This window comes from Lampetra fluviatilis, chromosome 5, assembly GCF_964198595.1.
Source record: "Lampetra fluviatilis chromosome 5, kcLamFluv1.1, whole genome shotgun sequence".
NCBI lineage: Eukaryota > Metazoa > Chordata > Hyperoartia > Petromyzontiformes > Petromyzontidae > Lampetra > Lampetra fluviatilis.
Window position 1 is genome coordinate 8202834 of NC_136279.1, and position 24818 is coordinate 8227651.

General features: G+C 51.4%; 1 protein-coding gene across 1 annotated transcript in view; it reads right to left on the bottom strand.

Moving 5' to 3' along the window:
- The window catches only part of LOC144932207 (immunoglobulin-like and fibronectin type III domain-containing protein 1), a 62729-nt gene that overhangs the window by 32133 nt on the left and 5778 nt on the right, over window positions 1–24818 (bottom strand). Inside the window, exons 2-13 of the mRNA XM_078856155.1 lie at window positions 19190–19285; window positions 16283–16417; window positions 15503–15645; window positions 12095–12194; window positions 10679–10708; window positions 9617–9662; window positions 6108–6288; window positions 4900–5013; window positions 3268–3433; window positions 1866–2017; window positions 1189–1306; window positions 130–426 (exon numbers count right to left, since the gene is read on the bottom strand). Of these exons, the coding sequence (XP_078712281.1) occupies window positions 130–426; window positions 1189–1306; window positions 1866–2017; window positions 3268–3433; window positions 4900–5013; window positions 6108–6288; window positions 9617–9662; window positions 10679–10708; window positions 12095–12194; window positions 15503–15645; window positions 16283–16417; window positions 19190–19274 (1567 nt within the window). The 5' untranslated portion in view covers window positions 19275–19285. The remainder of the gene's footprint in view (window positions 1–129; window positions 427–1188; window positions 1307–1865; window positions 2018–3267; window positions 3434–4899; window positions 5014–6107; window positions 6289–9616; window positions 9663–10678; window positions 10709–12094; window positions 12195–15502; window positions 15646–16282; window positions 16418–19189; window positions 19286–24818) is intronic.

Genomic DNA, 24818 nt, shown 5'->3' on the forward strand with positions numbered 1-24818 from the left:
CGTACCCGCTCCCCCCTCCTCCTCCTCATCCTCCTCATCATCCTCCTTCACCCACACCCTGCTCATCCTGCTCCTCCCCCTGCCCTATCGCGCGTGCACCCTCGCATGCACGTGCACGCAGGGACCCACCTTCGACGCGGAGGAACGTGTTGGCGGTGTACTCCCTGTCGTCGTCGTCCTGCTTCACCACCACCGTGTACTCGCCCGTGTCCGTCTCGGCCGCCGGGTTGAAGCTGATGCCGTGCTTGCCGCCGTCCGAGAAGATCTTGATGCGCCCGCTGTCGATGTCGCCGGCCGCGATGGGCAGCTTGTCCTTGAGCCACGTGGCGTTCGTGCCCTCGATGTTCAGCTCCGAGCTGAAGCTCGCCGTGTCGCCGGCGCGCGCCCGCACCGAGCGGAAGCCGCTCTTGAACTTGATGGCGCTTTCTGCCGCGATGAAGGGGCGAGCAAACGTGGCGGGGGTGTGGGGGGGAATCGGTTGGGGTGGAGGGCAGTTGTTAGTTTATTGTGCGAACGCGCATGTTCGCGCGTGCGTGTATGTATGCGTGCAGGCAGCGGTAGTGGTAGCGGTCAGTGCGCTCTGCTACAAACCCGGCGACCCCATTTCGATTCCTGTTCACGGCTAGCAACACCAGTTACGATTATCTGAACCAGTCCGGGGCCTCCCCAAGGTCGACTAAGCCTGAAATGAGTGCCCGGCGCGGTGCGTAAAGATATCGCCGCTCGGGAGACAAAGGCGGCCGAGCTTGGTGCTGGCCACCCACCCCCTTGTGTGCCGTGCCAGCCTTCATAGGTGCTCGTTCACAGCACTTGCCCCATCAGTCTGTTAAGGCTATATAGGGGATCTTTGTCTTGCGCTGCGCTATGAACCGGTGACCTGATTTCTATTCTCGCTCACAGCCACCAACGCCAGTGACAATTACCTTAACCGGTCCTGGGCCTCCGCCAGGTCGACTCAGCCCCCAATGAGTGCCCAGTGCGGTGTATGAACGTGTCCACGTGGGAGACAAAGGCGGCCAAGCTTGGTGCAGTGACACCCACCCCTTCGTGTGCCATGCCGCGCCGGCTTCTATCGGTGCTCGCTACGAGCAATCGCCCCAAAAGTCTCTTAAGGCTATACCGGGGGGGGGGGGACCTTTGTCTCGTGTATGCGCGCGTGTGCATTTGTGCGTGCATGCTCGTCCCTACTTGCGACTTCCAGCCACGCGACCGAGCTGCACCCGAAGACCCCTATCGAGTAGACGCCCTTGTCCACCATGCGCGTGTTGTGGATTGTCAGCTGGTGCGTCTTCCCACCGTCCAGCACCTTCAGGGATGGGCACCCACCGTGGGAAGCCTCTTAGCATCGTTGGTGTGAGGTGGCCGGGTAGCAAAAACATTGGTTTCCTCCCGAACAATAAAAAAATGTGTTCCTCTGCGAATTATCGTCGCATGCATTCGATCTTTTTTCGAAGGGAAATAAGCTTGTGCTGACAGTGCATTGTCACAAGGACCACGGAGCTTGCTTACCTTGCTCGTACAACGATCGCGATGATAGCGACGATGACAATGGATGATGAGGATTGTGATGACATCATCAGAGTCGTCACTATTATGATGATGATGATTATCACCATGATCGTCGTGGCACTCACCTTGATTGAACGTCGCGATGGAAATTATGATTACAATGTTCATAATGTCACCGTCATCACTCATCTTGACTACATTCACGATAACATTGGTGACAATGATGACGATCCTGATGAACCACGGTATCTTCTTCGTGTGCATGCAAGCTCCTTGACCTGCGATCATCAAGGTAACAATGATGATGATGACGATGATCATGATGTCACCATCGTCGGTATCATCATGACACTCACCTTCATCTCATACTTGTTGGACTCTATAAGCTCGAGGCTCTTGAAGTTCCACGTGGCGGTGGGCGTAGGCATGGTGAGCTTACACTCGAAGGTCACCGACTCCCGCTCATAGCAGCGCATCGACTGCAGCTGCCGTATGAACACCTGCTCATCTGTGGCAACAAGAGACACACGGTACTCGTTTCATCTGCCCCGGAGAGATGAAGGGCTGAAATAAAGCATTCTCCGTATCAACCCACTGCCACCCCCTCGCCCCTCTGCACCACCACTCCCAAGCAGTATTTCATTCGCGATAGAGTTGAGAGCGGGGTGCTCTCGGCACAGTCCCAACGCGAGTAACGAGAAGGCAGCATAATGACAGTTCTTCATAGAGAACGGCCACTGAAAGATGACTTCACAGAACTACTTCTGAGGCTTCTTCAATTGCCTTTCATCCACGCGACAGGCACTGCACCATCTTCAGATGCCCTGCTTGAGAGATCTTCATTGCATGGTAATCAAATCAAAGTTTTTGTTTTACTTCGCATATCTGACATTTTGCTGAATTAAGTGACAAAGTAAGTGTAGCATGATGGAGGCTTTATTTTGATGCACAGCCATTGATGACAGGCTTGAGAACATCACACACTTGGAGAAGCCAGTTTAATCATGGGGTGGTCAAAAATGCAGTTTCGAAGGCAGGGATCTCAACGATGCTGGCACAACGCCTAAGCTACGCCATTCCAAGCCGTATGAGCCAGTGTTAATTTTCTGGATGAACTTACCGATGGTCAGTCAAACGATGACCATGAGTGGACAATAATCCTCGTTCCCGCACCTCTGATTCGCTCGGTTGGCTACGAACGGTGCGAAAGAACTTCAGCATACAGTGAATAGATCAAGCGTGACGATGACTACAACCGCTGGCCACGAGAGACCAAATCGCGACCGACAGTATAACGTGACGGAGTTTACGAGCCCGAATAAAAACACGCAGACCAAAGGCCACTCAGGAAAGTCATTGGAGACAGCAGTGTGCTGACCAAGACCAAATATAATAGCTGGCTATACTATACATGCTTATAAATGTAATTACTTGGTTCACCCATTGGGTGACCGGATAATAGTGTTGGGGCGGGGGGTGAATTGCACAACTCACGCACCAATGGATAATGAACGTGGACTAAATCGCCTGAGTGCCCACAGTCGACTCGGCAAAGAGAAGGACCACGTGAGCATCGACGGACCGAGTCCCCCCCCTCCCCCCCCCGACTCAAATCTCCCAGGCTGTCGTCAACGTGGCGAAAGCTACGACGACCGGAAGAGAGAGGACGCTCACGAAGTGAATCGAACGCCGCCTTCTGAGCCACCCGGCCGCGTCCCTCGGCGGTAGCGCCGTGCCCACCGCTCGCCGCCCACGTACCGGTGTAGTGAAGGTGTCCGGCCTTGATCATCTGCCCGTCGATCTCCACCGTGTACTCTCCGTCGTCGTCCCCGTTCACGTCGTTGATGACCAGGCAATACTTGTCGGCGATTTTCTTCAGCACGTGTTTCCCTTCCGTCTCGTCGATCGTCAGCAGCTTCCCGTTCTGCGGCACAAAACGTTTCGACGTTCGTCGTCGTCGTCGTGATTTTCTCCCGATTTTATCCCCGATCGCGTTGACGACGTAAGAGATTGGTTGCCAATTAATCGATGTGGCACTACTCGAGCACATTGGTACAAGGCGGAGAAAAGTGGAAACAAATGACTAAATGTGCAGCGGACACCTGCGGGCTGCCTGCCCATGGACCGTGATGATGATGATGATGACGCGTCGGACGCTGTTAAGCGATGAGACGAAGTCTCCGTTCCGAAATGTCACAGTGAACAGCCGATAGAAGCAAATTTCGTAGAGCTAGCTATGAGATGCCCTTGACGTCCTAATCTGAATATTTATTTATAGCCATGAAGCTCTTTTTCACAGATGTCTAGTAGGAGCGGGTCGGAACGTTACGGCAAACAATACACCAAACACGAGATGAGTGGAAAGTAGAGGAGCCAGCTACTTTGCACATGAGAGTAGCGTTCCATGGTATGACAGTCTGAACGACATGAATGAGTGAGGAGCTTTCTCCTGGCGCTCCGGGTTGACCACGTGTGCGCCAGCGATGTGGTTCAGATAATTCGGTTTCCTCCGAGACGAAACAAATAAATAACATCGGCCGGGCCTACACCAGACAACAAGCAGCAGCCCGCAGCACTACATCATCGAAGGGAAACGTGAGCTGCTCAATTCCGTTCCCGAAGAAGCTCCCAGGACGTGCAGCGAAACGTCGGACATCATGCCGCACAATACGCAGTACAAAGCGAAACCACATCGGAGGGGAAGTCACATTTAATAACATTAATATACATTAAATTGAATTGAAGTACCTTTAAGAACCGATCTCTATAAATGTGGACCGAGGTCACTCGAAGAGACGACTATGTTTGTGCACAAGCAAATATCAGAACTCTGTTCTGTGTCTCCACGCGTACATTAATTGTGTGTTAGTTCATCGGCCCATCAGCTGTCCAAAACGATACTATCCGTCAGCAGGAGCAGCATTTTGTTCAAGCAAGCAAACTCTGGACTGTTTTGTGACCTTCTGGGTCTCATGAGCATAGTCAGGCCAGCAAAGCGAATACTGCTGTGTTGACAGATGGTATCGGCAAGGGCCACTACATTTAAATGATGGGACCGCTGTTCAACAAATAAGGCTACGACTGCGGTTGAATGCGGGGAAGGAGCATGAGGGGGAGGAGTAGAAGGAGGAGTGGAATAATAATTATTTATAAAGCGCGCGTAAACAATCGTTCTCAGGGCGCTATAATATAACGAGAAGAAAAGCGCGATACGAAAGATTCTAAAACATTCGGATAGAAGAGCAAGAAAAGGAGTAAAATGGAACAGCAAGAAGAGCTGAACAAGTGGAGAGGAGAGGCAGAAGGAGGCGGGAGGCAGGGAACGCCGGTGCTCCCTGCCAACCCGGCAGCTGGCCTGCAGCGATTTGAGGAATCGTGGCGATCACCCACCTTGAAAAATCGCAGGTTCTTGCTGGGATCCAGCCGCTCCATGTAGATTTCAAACACGGCGGTTCCCTCCGCATTCACCTTCACGTGCTTTAACGCCTTGCGAAGCTGCAGCTCCTAACGGGACGAACACAACCGCCGCCCGAAGTTTGGCATCTCAAAAAGTGCAAACGCGCTGGGTGAGATCACGGGCAATAAGAATATCTCACGAGGGCGAATGCATTGTCTCGAGCCGTGGACAGCGTTGCCTGCGCAATTCACACGCAAAATGGGACCTCTAATGTCCCAAAAACATTTTTCTCCCAGGACAGCTTCCTCAACAAGATGAGGGCCTGGGAAAACCCGGGCAGGTGGCAACCCTAGGCCACGGACAAACACCCGTACATTAAATCCGCAGGACAAACACAGAGAAACACACAATGCCTGTCCACCCCAGAGCTGCTTGTTCTTTGGTTGCATCTTCCTATGTCACTCGAGGAGAGGCCTATGGTAGGTTCAGATATCACTTGCAGCCGATAAGTATACAGCACTCTGCCGCCGCTTCTCAAATGCACGCACAAGCAGTGAACAACAACAGAGATCCCCCAAAGAGCCGTAGCAGACTGCTGGGGCAAGTGCTTTTGGCGAGCACTTATGAAGGCCGGCGAGGCTGAGTCGACACATGAACAACAGCAGCCGCCATTTGCCACTAAGTGGCGGTGACGTCACAAAGGTGCTTGTGCCAGGGTAGGTGCACTTTGAGACCACGTGTCGAAGGTTCGCTGGCAGGAGTTCGCGGGAGAGACCCAGGTGCCATGGGTTGACTGACTGATATAACTGGGAGATGCCCCACCTGAGATATGAACAACACACACAAGACGAAGATCCAACGTGTAGCCTTCACAGACTGTTGAGCAAAGTGCTGTTAGCGAACACCTATGAAGCCTGGGGCGGTACACAAAGGGGTGGGTGGCCAGCATCACGCTCGGCCGCATTTGTCTCCCTAGTGGTGATGTTTGCACACTGCACCAGGTACTCATTTCAGGCTGAGTAGACCTAGAGGAGGCCCAGGACCGGTTCAGATGATCGTCACTGATGTTGGCCGTGAGCGGGAATCGAACCCAGGATTCCGGATTCGTAGCGCAGCGCGCTACGCGCGACACCAACGCTCCACACACACAGACAGGCACACACACACACAAATGGGTGCACACACACACATGAGCACGTACATTTTCCTCCTCCTCCTCTTTGGCCTCCTTCATGGCCTGCAGGCGACGCAGCATGCCGCGGAAGTCCTTGATGCCGTACTTGAAGCAGATGGCCTCGTAGTCCTTCCTGTCGGCGCTCATGAGGATGTCCCACACCTCCTTCTCGTCGAGCGTCTTCTCTGGGACCTTCTCTTCTTCCACCCTGCGAGGAGGTGGCGGAGAAGTGGGGTGGTTTGTTTTCCGTTTTCAAACCGCAGACGCGGAGCGCAAGGCCCACACGCCCGAAAACAAACGAGTGACGAGCAACAAACGGCGCCATCGAATGCGCAAGAGACAACGAGTTAATAGCAGTTTGTCGAATTGAGAAATGTTATACTGGAAAGAGAGTCGAGATGAATCGGCTGCTACTTAAAAGCCCCACATACGGTATGAGCCACTGTCGATGTATGGCCAGGTCACCACTGAAAGAGAGCTAGTAGCTCGGTGGGCTTATACCCGGTAAATAAAATAGCTTAGTTTTAATTGGGATGATGGGAGACAATCCGAAAGTGGATCGGCGCGGTGAAGGAAGCAGAGAGGGAAGAGTTGGGACCTGCAGCATGCTGGTGGAACAGAGTACGGATAAGACAGTCCGGGTTGCGGGTTCAAATCCCAGTTGTGGAGTGACCCAGCCCATCATTTCTCCAGGTCAATAAAGTGAGGTGACAGTTTCTGGGAGGTCAACATCCCTTGTTCTCTGTTACAGACTAACCCCGGCCATACAAATGTGGACTACTTATTTGAGCAGGAACTTACTTTGACTCTTGGCCTTGTTTTGAACTCAATCACCATTCCGCCAAGTTTAAATCCACGTCGTATTTGACAGAACACCCGTTTATCAGCGTTGATTTATTGATTTACATCCCAACAAAAGCCACCAACGCAACGACTGGACGCTTGGCCCCATGCACCAGCGCAATAGAACACAACACACCTCTGCACTGCATGCACGCGCACATACAGCCCCGTTTGTCAATGTGCGTGTACGAGTACAGCCCCCTTTTTAATTGGTCCACTGCTGCAGAGGGGCCTCCCCAAAGCCTTGCAGCTCTTGGGGGGGGGGCTCTTTGACGCACGCTTCACCACAACTACGTCATTGGCGGTTGGTTGAAGGCGTGCAGCATGGACGTGGGAGCACAGAAGCACAGTGCAACGATGGGCAGTGCTTGCACTGCCTTCTGCTGCCCGCAATGCACATCATGCGATGGCACACAAAATAACAACAGCACCACCACCACCACCAAACGAGACGCAGTGACGACGTCCATATATACCGAGCACTCCAACAGTGTCTGCATGGAGAGCCGTATATATATTGCACCGCTAATACTTAAAGCTGCCTGTACGTGGCAGGATCGCGCAGTTTGCGCGTGCCTCACCGATTCTTTCTGCGGAGCAGAGCAGAGATGACATCACACAGGTACCACGAGGGCATTGGCTGCGCGCCACTTTTTCATTGGTCGTTTGCCCAGCGAAAAGTACCACCACATCGGCGCAGTGATGGGCCAAAACTGGCCGGATATTGGACAATGACAGATACAGTGGTCTGGCGATAACCCAACACTGCACACATTCTGGCGTTTCTTGTCCCAAGACTGGGCTATTTTGGACAAATCTTGCACAAATGAGGGCACAAATACTAATTTGGTGATGGCCCAGCGCTGTCCAAGTTGTAAGGTTTCGTGTCCAAATGTCGGCCAAATAATGGTTCAATTTGGATTCAATAATGGCTAAATAATGGCCTGCTAATGGAAAAAAATCGCTGGAAATGATGGTCTAATACTGATCAAGTGGTGGTCCAACAATAAACTAGTGATAGGTCAAACATTGGCCAATGAATTAAACTATGTTGGCCTAATAATGGCCCAGCATCAAAGTTAACAGCCCCCATATTTCTAAGACGCATGTAGCGCATTTGTTCGTATGTGTTCAAACGACGTTCAGAAACGTTGATGTTGTGCTGAACTGACAAAGGCCACCTCAGTGGCTGTCTGCAAAAGTCGTCTGACAACACGAAGGTGGGTGGCCAATCTATGAAGACTTGCGGCTAAATTCGTGATGGTGGAGAAAAGCAAATGGAAACGGCTGCGACCATTGTGCCCGAGCTATGGCTCAATGACACACGTGAGGGGAACGACACGCTACTCTTTGGTTTTTTCGGTAAAGTCACGTAGGTAAAAATAAATAATAAAATAATAATAATACTATCAATAATAATAGTATATTTGGAGTTTGGGTGTTCTCCCCGTGGTCGCGTGGATTTTTCCTCCGGGTTTTCCCTCCACATTTAAAATCGTGCGTTTAAGATGCATTTGGCTGCTGTAAATTTACACGCGACAAGCCACTTCGTTGAGCTATCATTTGTGGTCAGGTCGCTTCTGAAAAAGAGCTGTAGAGCTCAGTGGACTTTACCTGGTAAAATAAAAAAAAATAGTTTTTTTATCGTTAATTATTTGGCCTACTCTTCCACGTTGACAATACATCTCGGAAATGGTGGCAGTATCTACACTCTTCTCCGTCGCAGATGACCCGACGACTAACGATGGTGTACCCCGCTTACACTGCTGGTTGGACAGAGGATGAGGATTTAAGAAACGTGGCCTCACTATACCAACAGCTGTGCCAGTGGAACAAACCAGCGACCTCTAGGATTGCAATTCCAGTGTCCTAACCATTACACCCAGGGCAGCATCCACACGATATTACGACGCCTTACAGAAAATGTATTTCGTATATGAAAGACCGAAACGGGAGGATTTCTCCACAATTCTGGCTGTCGCCTGATGATGCTGGTTGTTGTAATTACCGGTGAAACGTCACGGCGCTCAAATTGTAAATGTTGTAGTGGGTTCACTCTCCAACACACGAGTGTGCTGAACTAGTAACGAATTGTAAATGTTGTAGTGGGTTCACTCTCCAACACACGAGTGTGCTGAACTAGTAACGAATTGTAAATGTTGTAGTGGGTTCACTCTCCAACACACGAGTGTGCTGAACTAGTAACGAATTGTAAATGTTGTAGTGGGTTCACTCTCCAACACACGAGTGTGCTGAACTAGTAACGAATTGTAAATGTTGTAGTGGGTTCACTCTCCAACACACCGGTTGTGCTGAACTAGTAGCGAATTGTAAATGTTGTAGTGGGTTCACTCTCCAACACACCGGTTGTGCTGAACTAGTAGCGAATTGTAAATGTTGTAGTGGGTTCACTCTCCAACACACCGGTTGTGCTGAACTAGTAACGAATTGTAAATGTTGTAGTGGGTTCACTCTCCAACACACGGGTGTGCTGAACTAGTAACGAATTGTAAATGTTGTAGTGGGTTCACTCTCCAACACACGAGTGTGCTGAACTAGTAACGAATTGGCACGTTTTGTTTGCGTGACAAACTTTACTAATTGTCTGTGTCGAGTGGTGGCGGGTTTAAAGAACCTCTATTATGGGTAATGTTGGTCACGAAAGCCTACGCGTTAAATGGAAAATGAGTTACCTTTTCTTGAGCTTTGCACGGAAGTCCCCCGCATCACTGACCTCCTCTGTATGTCGTGTCATCGTGAAGAACATCAAGTCCAGGTTAGAGGGTTAAGGCTTGAACAATATTACATACACGCAAGATACAAAGATCCCCCCTATAGCCTTCAACAGACTGTTAGGGCAAGTGCTATTAGCGAACACCTATGAAGGCCCGCACGGCACACTAGGTGGTGGGTGGCCAGCACCACACCCGGCCGCCTTTGTCTCACTAGTGCCGATGTTGGCACATCGCAGCAGGTGCTAATTTGAGGCTGAGTCGACCTAGGCGAGGCCCAGAACCGGTTAAAATGTTCGCCGCTGTTATTGGTCGTGAGCAAGAATTGAACTCGGGTCACCGGCTTTGTAGCGCAGTGCGCTAACCGCTGTGCCACCGCTCCCCACCATGTACACACACGCACGTACAGAATATACATTTGTTTGCAGCAATTTTTAAGCCGCCGGTAGATGAAGGATCTCCACACCATGTCGCTCATGCTGTGATGGGTTTAATTACACAGAACCAATTTCTCGCAATCGTAATTGGAATAAAACTTGAAAACCCCCACATTGCGTGTGTATGACGACTCGCTGTACTGCCTTTCCACAGGTGGTCGCACAATGAGCCTAATCGCACACTTGCTTACTCCACTTGATCCATTCCCACTTTATAGATAGTGAGCCTGTGGGTGACCTTTCGTGCTTGCACAGGACAGGACTCAATATGAACCGCGATAATCGCTGCATGAGTAAAAATGTTTACAAAATAGAGAAAGGGTCCTTGGCTATTAACACAAATAGGGCAGTTCAGCAACGTTGGATCAGCGTGTCAGACTCTGCAACTTGAAGTATTGAATGCTGAAACCAGTCCAGAGTGTGCTTGCATTGAACCAACGCTCCAGATAAGAGACGCCCTCAGAAGGCGTATGACCGATGGGTAACGTGTACCAAACAAAACCAAAAACATTTCATATTTTGGTGCAGAAACAAATATGGGGAAGGAGGTGCTGTGATTTTGCATTTAAAAAACAATACTGCTTACGTTTCATCTGTAGTGGCGCTGACTTGCGGACTGCATGCGCCCAAAGAGACAGCAAACAAAAACAACAACATTGCAGACTTTTCAATTGTCAACAACAATACACCTGTCATTATCACAACTACAGATGAGATCACTTACCCAGAAATGGGTAAGGCAACATTGCTCGGTGGAGAGACAGTGTAGCCGCGGGGATAGGTTGTCTCCCACCAAATCACCCTGAATGAGCGTGATCTCATCGGATCTCAGAAGATAAGCGGGGTGGAGCCTGGTTAATGCGATGCTTGGCTCAGTGAGCACCTGAGGCTTGCCACGTGCTGAACGTCGGTCCTTTGCTGTCGCCTCCACGGTGTGGAACTCGCTTATCCCTTTGCACATCCGCAATGTCAAATGCACTCCTGACTTTTAAGAAACATCTAAAGACTTTCTCTGTTTGGGTCAGGGCTTTCGAGTAGCCTTGAGCTTGGCTCTGCTCCTCTGAGTTGTTGGCCTGTCTGCAAAATCTGGCACGTTATAAATACCATTATTAGTATTATTCCTATCACTCCCTGATATGAGTGGTGGGTTTTCTCTGGGGTTGTACGGGTTTCCTCCCATAGAGCCAAACGCTCATCAATGTCATTGGCCAAACATCCCAAATTAAGTTGAATCCCCCCCTCTGCAAAAATGTTGGACTTCGTGAAATTTGTCTGGGTAAATAATTGCAATTGTATTGGCGTAAAAAACGCAGGGCAGAGATTCAAACCTGTGTAGTGACATCGCTGGATGTCACCATGCTGTAAGGGCATTGCCCGCCCTAGGGGGCACGGTGTGTGTGTGCCGACCTAAGGGGAAGGTCGGGTAAGGCCATGCCACTCTGGTTGACCCGGGAGGACACGTGACCAGTTTGAATGACAGAGGGGCCCCCAAGAGGGGGCTAGGAGGGTCACGTGATTCGAACCCATGTTCTTCCTGACGGTTCTGGAAGGGGGGAGTGGCCAAAGGCGGAGCCGGCCACGCCGGAGAGAATATAAGCCGAGTCCCGAGAGGCATCTTGGTTGTCCGTCCCGGGGAAGAAACCCTTCGTCTACGATCTCCGTTCTGCGAGTCTTGCAGCACGTGGACCCGGGCAGGATGTTGTTGGTCCCGGGTCCGGAGTTAATAGTTACTCAGTAACCAATGTAGTTAGCCAGGGTGGTCACCACCCTAGGCCGTTGTCTTGTTAAAGGGTGAAGTCACCCCGTTGTGTTGGAACTAGATAAATGCGCTGCCTCCAAGTCTAAGGGTGCGACTCAGTTGAACTCACTACACCTGCATCCTTGAAATGTTTTTAACGAAGCCGCCTCAATGTTCTATCCCCCTCGGCTACAGCTTCTCCGCCACGGTTCAAACTAAGCCGCATCAATGTACTACTGCTGCGGCTGCACCCCCCCCACGCACGTGAGATGGCAATGAGGGCCACGGCGATGGAGGCCTCGGCGTGCACGTTGCTGGCGGTGCAGCGGTACGTGTCGGCGAGTTTCGAGACCACCTTGGGCACCTGCCGGGGGGGGAGGGGGGGGGGAGAAATACGCGGCGTCAAAGGGGGGGGGGAGGGGGCGCAGGAGGACACCCTTCGCCGCCTGGACAGATGCGAACACACCCGAACAGGGTAGAGCTGGGACGATTTGTTGATGTTGTCGATTAATCGACGACCTTTTTTTTGTGATCGATCGCTCGAGCCTCTTTTTAACAACGGCGTGTGGCCTCCCATGTCGTGCCTTCGCGAAGGCCGGAAGCTCCCTAAAAGCCCCTGAAAGCCACGCCCTGGGTGGTGATGCACTTGATGACGCCGATGACATCACAAAGCCCTCACCCATCGCCCTCAGTACGGCGGCAAGTGTGGGAACAAGAGGTGGCGCTCGACCTTTCATCCCAACTACGTTCGCGTTGTCCGATTCGTCGAGTAACGGGACCGATACATCGGTAGAGAGTAATGCATTCCTTAAATAATCGCTTGTCCCGGGCTCTAGAACAGAGACACTCTGACCTGGACTTGGACCAGTCGCACGTGGCTCAAATTAGAGCCATGTGCGGTGGCGGTCACGGCCGTACAAAAAGGGGGGGGGGGTGCAGGGGCCCAGAGCAATTCCACCATGTGCCCCCCCCCACCGCCTTCAAACTAAACCATAAGTATTACATTTGACACCGTAAACATCGAAGAGCAGGGCCCCCCAATGCACGGGGCCCAGGGCAGTCACCCCGATTCGCAGTGTACTTCTCGGGACGGCTCTGGTGTTGTTGGTGGTGGTGGTGCACGCCTGAGGTCCAGGGCTTTGTAAGCAAGAGTTGCTGGATCAAACAGATTTATGAAACTCACCCGCCGGCTGCAAAGGTGGCCTGGAGATTGCAGTATAGCAAATGGGTTGTGACTCTGTCTGTGGAGAGCTTTGGTTGTTATCCCCTTAAAAGCATGGGTTTTCTCTGGGTACTCGCTTATTTTTTATCCCCACATCTAAAACACTCTTTTAGGAAATTAGCAAAACACTCCAACGTAGGATCCTGCTGAACAAGAGTTGGGACCCGGTGAGGCTTTGCAATTTACCTTCATACATTTTCGGGAGTCATTGGTAACCAGGCTAGGATTTTAACAAAAGCACAGCACAATTGAGAACCTGGCTCAATCACAAGCGGGCTGAAACCGGGATTCAAACCCAGGATCTCAGGGATCGAACTGCGGTTGTTGTTTCTTGGTGGCATGCGCCAGGGTCGAGACTGCTGACCGTCGTGACACTCGCCCACCCATCAATCTTCCGAGTGGTTATTTATACTTACAGAGTTAACATTGCCTCCAAGGTCAGGCTTGCCTTTTTTTTTTCTTCCATCGTTTTAGTCACGGTGAACGCATAGGTAAGGGTCTGACGGAGATGTTAGTGCCAACCGCTGCACGCTCACTGTTTGTCTTTATTATTGTCACACGGTTATTGTGATTGTAACAGCGGCATATGAATGTTGTGTGGAATTCTATAATGTGGGAATTTGGGCAGAGCCGGAGTTAGGGGGTTGGTTGTCCAGCATGTTGCCTTGGCTGGGTTGCCTGCAATTGTGAATTATATAAATTATACAGTAATACAGTAATGGCCAGAAATAAGTTGGGCAGCGGCTCTCACTGCACTATAAATTGATATCCCAGCCACGGCCGACATCAGAGCTGGTTCCACCCCCTCTGCAACACACTGCATTAATCATCATGGTGAAGTATGGTCAAAGAACAACAACAACTAAGTGGTGTCACCACGGCACTTGTGCAAGGCTATGTGCATTTGAAGGCCAGGTGAAGTGTCGAACGCCCGCTGGCAGGAAGTCACGGGACAGACCCAGGTGCCATGGGTCGACTGACTGAGATGATCGACCGATGCAGTAGGTCATGGTCAAACAACCTCCATGATCGACATGGTGTGGGGAAAGTATTTCTGCCAGCAGTCAATTGACACAGATCTGTGGATTATAAGTATATAATTGATGGAAGGATACTTATAATCCTTCCGTCAATTTTGGAGAAGACATCTCACCAAATATAAAGAAACAAGGCAGGCAAATCACGCATATTCATGGATTCTGCAACACTTTCCAAACGTGTGCATGTCATCGGAAATATTAAAATAGCGACCATTCAGACCACGACGAAACAACAGTCCTCGGGTAGTGGCTCTGCCAGGGAGAGCACGGCTAACCCTCTGCGTAAATTTCTAGGATTTTCATCGGGTACAATTTCACAGGGAAAATCCTAACAGCAACACAACTCTATACTCAAGTTCTGTTCATGTTGGATCACCCTTATGAGATGTATCGCACATCCTCGATGCAGTCGGACATAAATACTGCAGTAACGCTTTCAACCCGAATTGGAAAGATTCAACAAAAGGGCAAGGATGTTTTTTTTCCCAAAATGTAAAACTTAAACGACTTAAAATACCACCAAAAATCTTAAAGGCCTTTCTGGATCAATATTTTGAGCTGCATGAGTTGATCACGAGTTAAAATTATCAAAAAAAAATGCATTGACAAATTTAAATTTAAGGAGTGACGGCAGTATAACATCACTAGATGCCATAATGGCCACACACCTGATGACATCTTGACCTTCTCTTCCACGATGGCCTTACATCTTGGAAAAGGTGAGAATAGCCACGGTTTACCCCACCGTATGCCACCTGCGAATTGACTGTGGGTGTCACACATTGGTACTGCTGGGTGGTCAGAGGTGGGGGGATTTAAGAAGCGTTCCCATTGAGAGATTCAAAACGGTGACTTCTGAATTGCAGTCTCCTGTGCTAACCATCACATCACGATGGCCCGACATGAACAAACATCCCCGTGAAGCCAAGAAGTTATGTTCGCGAGGGCCCCACAACAGGCCGGAATGGCATCGAGTTGTGGCCAGCACCCACGCCCCGCTGCCTGAATCTTCACGGTTTTGTTGCTTACACACAAAACCAGGAACTAGTTTAAGGATGCGTTGACCTAGGGGAGGCCCGGCATCGCTTCGAATGGTCTCCACTGATGTTGGCCAAAAGTGGGAATCGATCTCGGGTCACCGGTTTTGTTGCACAAGCCACTGGTGGGTTGGGGGGGGGGGGGAGTGGCCATTTGCCCTGGACCTCACGCAAAAGGGGGCCCATAAGCGGGCTCTGTTCTTTGTTGTGGATTTCCGCTGCAGGCCTCTATTTAACCTCATGAAGGGACCGAATCGTCACTGGTGTTGGCTGTGAGCGGGAATCGAATTTGGGTGGCCGGGTTCGTAGCGCAGCACTCCCGACAATACATTGCATAAACACACAGACACACGCGTGCGCATGTGTTTCTTACCTCCATGATGTGCTCGTCCTTGCGCGGGTCATAGTGCACCTTGTAGTCAGGGCCAGTTACCACTTCCTCCCCGTTAATCCTATGCCAGGTCACCGTGGGTGTCGGCTTCCCAAAGACTCGGGCACGGAAGGTGGCCGATTTCCCTTTTCACACAAACAAATGGGGCGCAGTGTTACATACATGCACTAGAAAGGTGAATGCGAATCCCTGCAATTGCTTGCTCACACTACTATTGGCAGAAAGGCGTCAGCTAGTGGCAGCTACAGAGCATCTCTCTAGAGGATTCTTCGCCTTTTCTTCCCTGCTGGCCAGAAAAAAGTTCTACACACGTGTGTTGAACTTTTTTCGCACCTTACCTAGCCAACCGTGCCAATCGGATGTGTGGGGAAAGGACAACAAGACTTATCGTGATTATAAAAAAACGTCTCTCGCAAATATTGGGACTGTTAATGTCATCCCGGGGAGACTTGCATATTTCCCAAGACAGCCGCTGCCTCAACAATTAGAATACGATCCTGGAAAATCCAGGACAGGTGGCAACCCCCGTTGCCATGGGTTTTCTTAGTCCACCCAGAGCTGCCCCCCCCCCCCAGGGCCACCTCGGGGTCGCGAGCCCCTGGGCGCAGTTGCACCACGCGCACGCTCGATAGCTCCACCGCTGGCACCGTGACAGACGAGCGCACGTCGTCTTGTCGCGTCCCGAGCGGGCGGGGGGGGGTGGTTGGGGGGGGTAGGGGGGGGGGTGGTGGGGGGGTGGTGGGGTGAGGGGGGGGGCCTCACCCTCCATGAGAGTGAGGGAGTACGGCTTGTTCACGAACTCGGGGATGCTCTGCCCCTCCGGCACGGTGCCCTTCTCCGTGTGGTGGGTGTAGGCCACCATGTTGAGCGTGAAGGATTGCTTCCGCCGGGCCTTGTCTGCGCCGCGTCAACAAGAAGCACAAAAATGAACAACAAAACGATCCACCGTGTGAGCTAGCGCCTACCTGTGACTGCCCGCAACTGTGGCAGATGACTGATGTTTTCACGGAGCACACCGTACGGGTGCTGGTTTGAGGCTGCGTCGACCAGGGAGATGTCCACGACCGGTTCAGATGATGATTGCCGGGAGATGGCAAAATTCGGGTCGTTGTGTTCAAAGCGCAGCGTCGCTAACCACTGCGCCACCGCTCCACCCAAGCCTTTCAACCCCCTGCCAACACTGCGTGAATGTAATTCTTTCCAGCTCGCTCTTTCTCTCTCTCGTGTGAGTTATCAATCAATCAGCTAATGAGCATGGTGGCACGGGGTGCCTTGCCCACCCCACCCCCACCTGGTGGGCAAAGCTGCGAGTTGGGGCCCCCTTTGAGATCTGTTGTCAACAACAACCGTGTCGAAGAACAAAATCAAACGTTTAAAATGCGGCGTAAATTAATTTTCATGAAAATGCTTTCATTTACGTTCCACGGTGTATTTAAATTTAATTCAAGCGGTGATGTAATATTGCAAGTGGGGCACTACGGAGCTGTAGCAGCTGCATGTTGCGAAGACGGAGTGCCCCTAGAGCGTTAAATGTTCGAGTCCGTGAGCGTAATGATGTCATCAAGCAAGGAGAGCCGCGATATTTAATTGCCTAGGTGCGACCGTGGGGGAAAAATCAAATATTGGGGTCCCACCTGACCGATCTCCGCACCCCCTGAGCTGATAATGTCGTCACTACGCCACTGTCACCGATGCAATGAAGCCCCCGTGAATCCATTGTCACACACCGCGTGCGATTTAGCTCCCGGTTCCTTCCAGAACACTCAACCCCTGTCCCCAGCATCGCTCGTCGCCGTGTGGGCCTCTTTCATCCATCCCTTCGCCTACTCTCTCTTTTGAACCCTCATTGGTGCAATGAAGCCCCCATTAACCCTGCCGCCGCCGCCACCAAAACACAAGACAACGATCCCCCGTGTAACCTTAACAGACTGTAGGGGCAGGTGCTGTTAGCGAGGACCTATGAAGGCCGAAACGGTACACGAGGGGGTGTGTGGCCAACACCACGCCCGATCGCCTTTGTCTCCCTAGTGGCGATTTTTACACACCACTGCACCAGACGATCATTTGAGGCTGAGTCGACCTAGGGGAGGCCCAGGACCGGTTCAGATAATCGACATTGGTGTTTGCTGTGAGCGGGAATCGAACTCGGCTCGCCGGGATTCGTAGCGCAGCGCGCTAACCGCTACACCGCCGCCACTACCACGTGAGTCGTCACGACTGCTCCCTGTCCCAGTATCGTTCCACGCCGTCGCTCGTGGCACCCGTCCCTCTCGAGTTAGTCGGCCCTCCACGCTTCATCATCACCACCACCATCGTCATCATCGCCGTCGTCGTCATCGTCGCCGTCGGCAATCACGGGTTGCCGTGGGGTAATATTTCTTGCCAAAAATAGCCGAGTGGCGGATGAGGGGCACCTCGGCCAAATTGTTCACGGTTCATCGCCGCGGCTCTAAACCCATCGCTGGCGCAATAAAACTCTCGCCACCACATCTCTCTCTCTCCCCCGCCGGCTAAATTAATCCCGAGGGCGCGCGCCTGGGTCGAAATAATTCGGGGCTTGCCGCAAAGAGGCACGGAGCTTGCAGAGCAGCGAGTGGCAGATGTCGGGAACTGAGTCACCCCCCCACGAGAGATAATCTCTCACCACGCTTCCCCGAGTCGCCGGCATCGATGCCCAGTGTTTCTCAAACTTTGTTTGGGTCCGCCCGAACCGCTCAGCCGATGTCAAAATTGCCGTGGACCGCATAGCGCCCCCGCGGCCCCCAACCCACCCACCCGCCCCTGGTGATACAAACACATTCACTTCTCTCTCTAAATCCCAGCAATACTAAATTATTCATATTACCGGATTTTTTTTTTATGCAGCTATAAGGTTTTTTTTTTAGGGGGAAGGGGGACATTTAGAACTTAGGGTTAGGGTAGTTTACCGCACTTAATTTTTTTTTAAAGTTAAATATCATCAGTAAAATATGAATTAATGTCCAAAACAAGAATAAACATCGTCATCATTTTTTCATTTGCGTCGCGGCCCCACGGTACCACCTGGAACCACCTCGGTGACGGTGCCGGGGACCGGGCACTTTTGAGAACCGCATGCGGCTCGAAGCGACATGGAAGGGGTATTAAAGGTGCAGCGTTGCAGCCCTGGAAATTACTCCCTGTCGCAGCCGCTGCTGGCGGAAGGGCCTCCCAGCTCCAAGGGAGTTCTCGTGAGAAGACCTCTCGCAAGAGGGGAATGTGGAACCCCTCTCACGAGCGTGGCCGGACGACGCCTCGGATGCAGCGAGTGGTAGCCCCTCCCCCCAGCCCACACTCTTGCCCCCGTCAGTCAACTCTTTTACACCCGAGTTGCACTTTTTACGCACCGAAGTCAGCCGATCGACGAACTCTTTAATGCCGCCAAGGACAGAGGCGTGGGGGAGATTCTCAGAAAATTGGTGTTCCTCCCACTGCCACCACGCCAGGGGGGATTGAATGGAACTGGTGCCGGGCGAAACGTCGCTGTGCTACTCATCACCGCACGGCAGCATCCCACGAGTTCATTGAGAAATACATATCTGATGCATGGGTCACGAGCGCAATAATACATTTTGAAGCACGTACACAATCGGCGTGGGACAAGGCGAGGGTGGGTGGGTGGGTGGGGGGGTTGGGAATGGGGCACTACACCTTTTGGAGGTGCGAGGCTTTTATTTGAGACGCCATCCTTGCTCGGCTGAACGTCCGAGATGATGACGGGCGGCTTCCGAAGCATGGCTGCTGCTGCTGCCTCGGCGAGGCACGCACACAGAGAGACACGCACGCACACCAGTCGTCGTCGTCGTTGTCGTCGCGATCAATGCGATGTCACAATTGTAATTGCTGTCATAGCCGTAGAATGGTCATCAAACGTTCAAATAATCACAACCATCAAATGTCAATATTAACACAGCCATCATCATCATCACTGGCATAATGATCACAACCATCACCATCAGTGTGGATGACCACAACCATCGGTAGCATAATAACAGCCATAGTGATCACAACCATCTTTATCAGTGTCAAAGTGATCAGCATTACAGCGTAGAGCCTGTTGAGACCAGAACTTCTGTTTTGCTAGGAAGAGCTGTGTTGTTCAAATAGAAATGTCAAGAACGTATTACCAAGAACATCGGGAAATGTCAAGATCACGTTTGCCTGCCTCAACATTCCCGTACCTCCGATTCGTACGGTTGGCTATGTACCGCGCGAAAGAAGTTCAACATACATGCAGTACATACAACACTCACATTGTGTACTGTATTGTAATGCCTAACATGGATTCTGCTTTGCATACGTAAATACAAAGACATAGATCCCTCATATCGCCTTCAACAGACGGTTGGGACAAGTGCTGTTAGTGAGGACCTATGAAGGCCGACACGGCAGCTAAGGGGGTGAAGTGGCCAACACCACGCCCGACCACCTTTGTCTCCCTAGTGCCGATGTTTACACACCGCACCAGGTACTTATTCGGTTCGGATAATTGTCACTGGTGTTGCCGTGAGCGGGAATGGAACTCGGTTTGCCGGTTTTGGAGCGCAGATTTTCGAGTGAGTGATCGGGTTAGAGCGAGAAATCTGCTTGGCTAGTGCAGTTAGGATTATCAGTAGGGCTCGAATATGCTTTGTCTATTTTGGTAATGATGAGCTGTAGGGGCTAGTGCTAGAGATTCGTGTTATCACCTCTTATGGATGGGTTTTTTTTTGTATTCTACAGCTACTCCAGTTTCCTGCCACGTGCCAATAAAACTGCATTCATAGAATTGACCAATCATCAAAATGTTGCACACCCCTCCTTAACAGGAGCATTGGTGCTTCGTGAGGCTTTTCCTGGATCAAGGGCTTTGGCATGAAAATTACGTTACGTGTTATTTGGCTGGCTAGCGTGGTTGGGATTGGCGGTTATGGTTCGGAGTGGAATTGGAGCGTGGGTTTAGTCGGTGCTATGGGTCGAAGTCGAGTCGGGTTACAGCTAGAGGTAGGGCTAGCGTCAGGTTGGCTTGTGTGCTTAGGGTTACGTGTAGGAGGAATCGAGGCGAGTTTGCTAGATTGTTGAGAAATTAGTGTCGAGCGAGCTTTCGGCGAGAGCGAGAGATCTGGCGACCATCTGATCGGCTAGGTTCGTTGGCGTTAGGGTCGGGCTTCAAGTTGTCTAGCGCGGTCAGAGGTTAGGGCAGGGCTACACGTGGAACGCGTGCTGAGGTCAGAGGTTAGGGCAGGGCTACACGTGGAACGCGTGCTGAGGTCAGAGAGCCCGGGGTTTTGCTGATTGCGCGTAACACGAGCAGGTGATTACTTAAGTGAATTCGAATAACTGCAAAGCAGAGGGAATGATTCATGAAGCAGCGGCTGCCTACCGCTGAGCTGTCCGCCGGAGCGGCTCTCCCGTCGAGACTGCGAGGAATTAATCAGCGGAAATCTGAGGCATCCCTCACGCCACTTTACCTGAATCGGAGCCACGGCGCGCAGTGCTGTAAGGAATTCAAGAATAAACGTGGGGCTATTTATTTATTTATTCTAGGGCTCGTGCTAACGCCCGGCCAGTTTGTGCTGGCTGGTTATGGGGTAGAAGCCGCGGCCAACGGCTCGCGAGAATGCAGAGACTGAGAAAGTGGCAACGAGGATGAACGCGGTTCAGGGAGCGGAGGACGACAACCGCTCGCTGGGAATGAGACCGGAGGGGGGGTGGGGGGGGGATTCACTTGAAGGGCTGCGACACAGGAGCGGGGAAGCGAACGCGGACAGAAGACCCCGGAGTTCGATGGACGCGGCTGTGGGGTACATCAGATCCGGAGAAGAGGCGAGGATTGAGACCGAAACGAAAAGGCGGTCGAGACCGGCCGAAGAGCGAGAACCCGTGGCGGAAATGTGTTCAGCCCCCCCCCGCCACTGCCTCATCGTTCAAGAATTGCCTGGCAGAAATGGACGGATGATGAGGGGTTTAAGTTAGAGCCAGAGCGAAGGATCGTACTCGAGACGAGTTGGCTCGCGTGGGTCTGGGCGGGTGCGCGCTTGGCCAGTTGGTCACGGTTCTGACTCAGGGACAAGTCCGTGGGAAGGCGAACAGTCACAGGCGGAGTTTGACTTACAGTATCTATATTTGGGGGGGGGGGGAGGTGGGCCAGGGGGCAGAGGTTCGCTTTGTCCCTCGCATTAGGAATCGCGGGTAAATATAATTAATTAAATTTCGATTTAAAGCTTTCGTGACTGCAGGGATTCATCTTCTTGGTTCTTTCACTAAAGTCACGTAGAATGGAAAAAAATAATAAAAAGAAAACATAAAAATATATATAATAATAAAAATAATAATATAATAATAGAATAAAATATTATTATGTTTTATTTTTATTTTATTATGTTTTATTTTTATTATTTTATTATTTCCATTCCACGTCACTTTACCGAAAGAACCAAAAAGATATAATTCATTAATTTATTTACTTTTTAAAATCTTATTTGCGCCGTTGGGGGGGGGGGGATAGCCCCTCTCACCCGTGCCCCCCCCCCCCAACCATCGCAAACTTCACCCAACGGCTGACCGTGCGAGCGGATGGTCCCTCGGTCGCTTTCAGAAATTTCTCGCATTTGTCCAGCGGCACGCGCCTACGGGTTGTCAAACTTGATTCGGGTGAGAGTTGACGAGAGGCAGGTGGATCGATCGCCCACGACTCGAGGCTGCTTGGATAGTTTGTTGAGGGTAGTGTTGGTGGTGGTGGTTCGGGGCAGAGGGTTTTGGCGTTAATCAGCGGGGCGGGGGGCGGGATGGAGGGTTTCTTTCTCCGACTGGCCGCTTGTCAACGTCCTCGTTCGGCGACGGCGGCGCTGGCGGCGCCCTTTGTGGCACCGCAGCCTCAGCACCAATTTTGGTGCCGCGTGTCGCGGTGATTCACCCGCAATTTATTGTCTCTGAAACAAGCCCCTCGGTGCCAATGCGGAGCACACCCCCCCCACCACCCCCCACCACCCCATGCCACCCCCCAAACCCCCACGCCCCCCACCACCCCCCACCACTCCCACCACCCCCACCACCCCCTACTACCCCCACACCCCCCACCACCCCTACCACCCCTACCACCCCCCACACCCCCCACCATCCCCCACCATCCCCCACCACCACCCACCACCCCCACCACCCCCCAAACCCCCACGTCCCCCACTACCCCCCACCACTCCCACCACCCCCACCACCCCCTACTACCCCCACACCACCCCCCACCACCCCCCACACCCCCCACCACCCTCCACACCACCCTCCACACCACCCACACCCCCCACCACCCCCTCCACCCCATCTTTCCCCCCCTTTCCCCTCCTCCCCAGCCACGCTCCCTTGCCCCCTCCCACCACGTCACCCATCCCCGCAGTTCTGTCTCTCACCGCGGGTTATTTTGGTAGCATTGTGTGCCACCACGGTCCAGGCGACACGTGTTTTTCTTGTTACCCCCCCCCACCACCACCCCGCGCGAAACAATTCAAACCAAACGCTGCGGCCATCGCGCTGCTTGTTACTGTAGACGTTTTTCAAGATGTCCGTCGGCCTGCTGCAGGAAGGGGTGAGCAGCCACATCACGGGGAGACCTCCCTTGCCAGTATCGAAATCGAATAAGAGGTTGTACTCTTTCTGGCAATAAAACGAGCGTTGTTCGTATACAAGTTGAAGCGGTGTTGGGTTTTTTTATTCAACGGTTTTACTTAACTTGACTCCTCAGTTTGTCGTGGTCAAATCTTGTAATCAAAATTTCGTCCCCTTCCCGTTGTCCAATCAATTCCACATTTTGCACACGTGCTCAGATCGGGTGACAATGCATGCCTGTATCAAAATCGGCATCAATCAATTAATTAAATCGCTGCTTTAAATAAATTAGCATTTTGTATGAACGCCTTATTATTTATATATATATTTGTGCGTAGGTCAAAAACGCCGCGGTCCCCAAACTCTCGAATCGCCTGCTCCGTGTGAACGAGTTACGGAAGGAATCAATTAAGCGTTGATGTGGGAGCAGGCGCCCCATCATTGACGTACTAATCGACCGTGAGTGAAACGAAGTTGTTTTTAAAAAACTTTTTAAAGGAGTCTATTTTGTGCGGCGCTTTTTTGAGACAGAGAGAAATAGAGAACCAAAAATGTTTTTAAGCGGAGTGATTGACAGAAGGTTGAAATCCAATATTCAAAATATCATCATCACGTTACGATTTATCGATTGAAAATATACATCTGGCAGTCACCTTCATCAGCATCGTCGTGGTATTGCAGCATTGATGGATTGAGAGATGTTTGTAAGTTTGTTATTTCAGATTAAAAAATATTTTTTAGATTGTAAACTCATTCTAACCATCGAACAAAGACCGCCATCGCATCTGTGCACCTTCACATGCGCTTCTGCGGCCGTCTGGAACGCTCTTCCATCGGATTTTCGTAAGCCACTGGAGCTTTGCACTTTTCAATCTAAATTTAAAACTTAATTTCTTTCGAATTGCTTTTTGCGTTTCGTTTGCTGTCCTTTTCCCCGCACCTCCGACTTGCGCGTCTCGGCTGCGTGCGGTGCAAAAGAAGTTCAACGCACGCGCAGAACATATGACACTTTTAAACTCGAGAGAACCCCAGAGTAGTGTTACAAGCGTGAGTACACAGCCGCCGTCGTGCGTGCGAGGCGGCGGTGACACGGTGCCAAAGGTGGTGCCACAGCTCCTGCCAAGCAGCGTCGTTGCATCATTGAAGGCCACGTGATCAAAAAAAAAATAGTGCGTTGCGTAGTGTCGTGGTGTCATAACAAGCCTGCGTGTGCGCATTCCCATGCTATTGTTTACACCACGAACATTAAAAATCCTGGCTAGCGGTCAACTCGGTCCATCATCAATCCAGGGTGGGTAAAATGAGAACCGCTTTTTTTAGTTGGGAAGCCAACAGCGACGGTTCAATCAGAAGAGACTGTAACCCGCCATGGGATCGTGGAATGAGGGTCGCCCTAAAGTTTGTTTGGAAATTAACTCTCCATTGTTTTAACATTTTAATTATCGCGCGTCGTTCCGCATGATGTCTGATTTTTCCCATCCTTGTTCTGGGAGCTTCTTGGGGAATAGAAAAACACGTGGCACAACCTCAGCACTCACCGGGGAGCTGTACACACGCAGCACAAAGCCCTAAAACCTACGCGTTCATTTTAATATCATCACCCATCGCAAGATTGCAGGCGGGTGTGTAATGAGGCATCAATATAACACTTAACATAAATTATTTTAGTAACAATGCGTGCACTGAATTCTGCGTGTGTGTG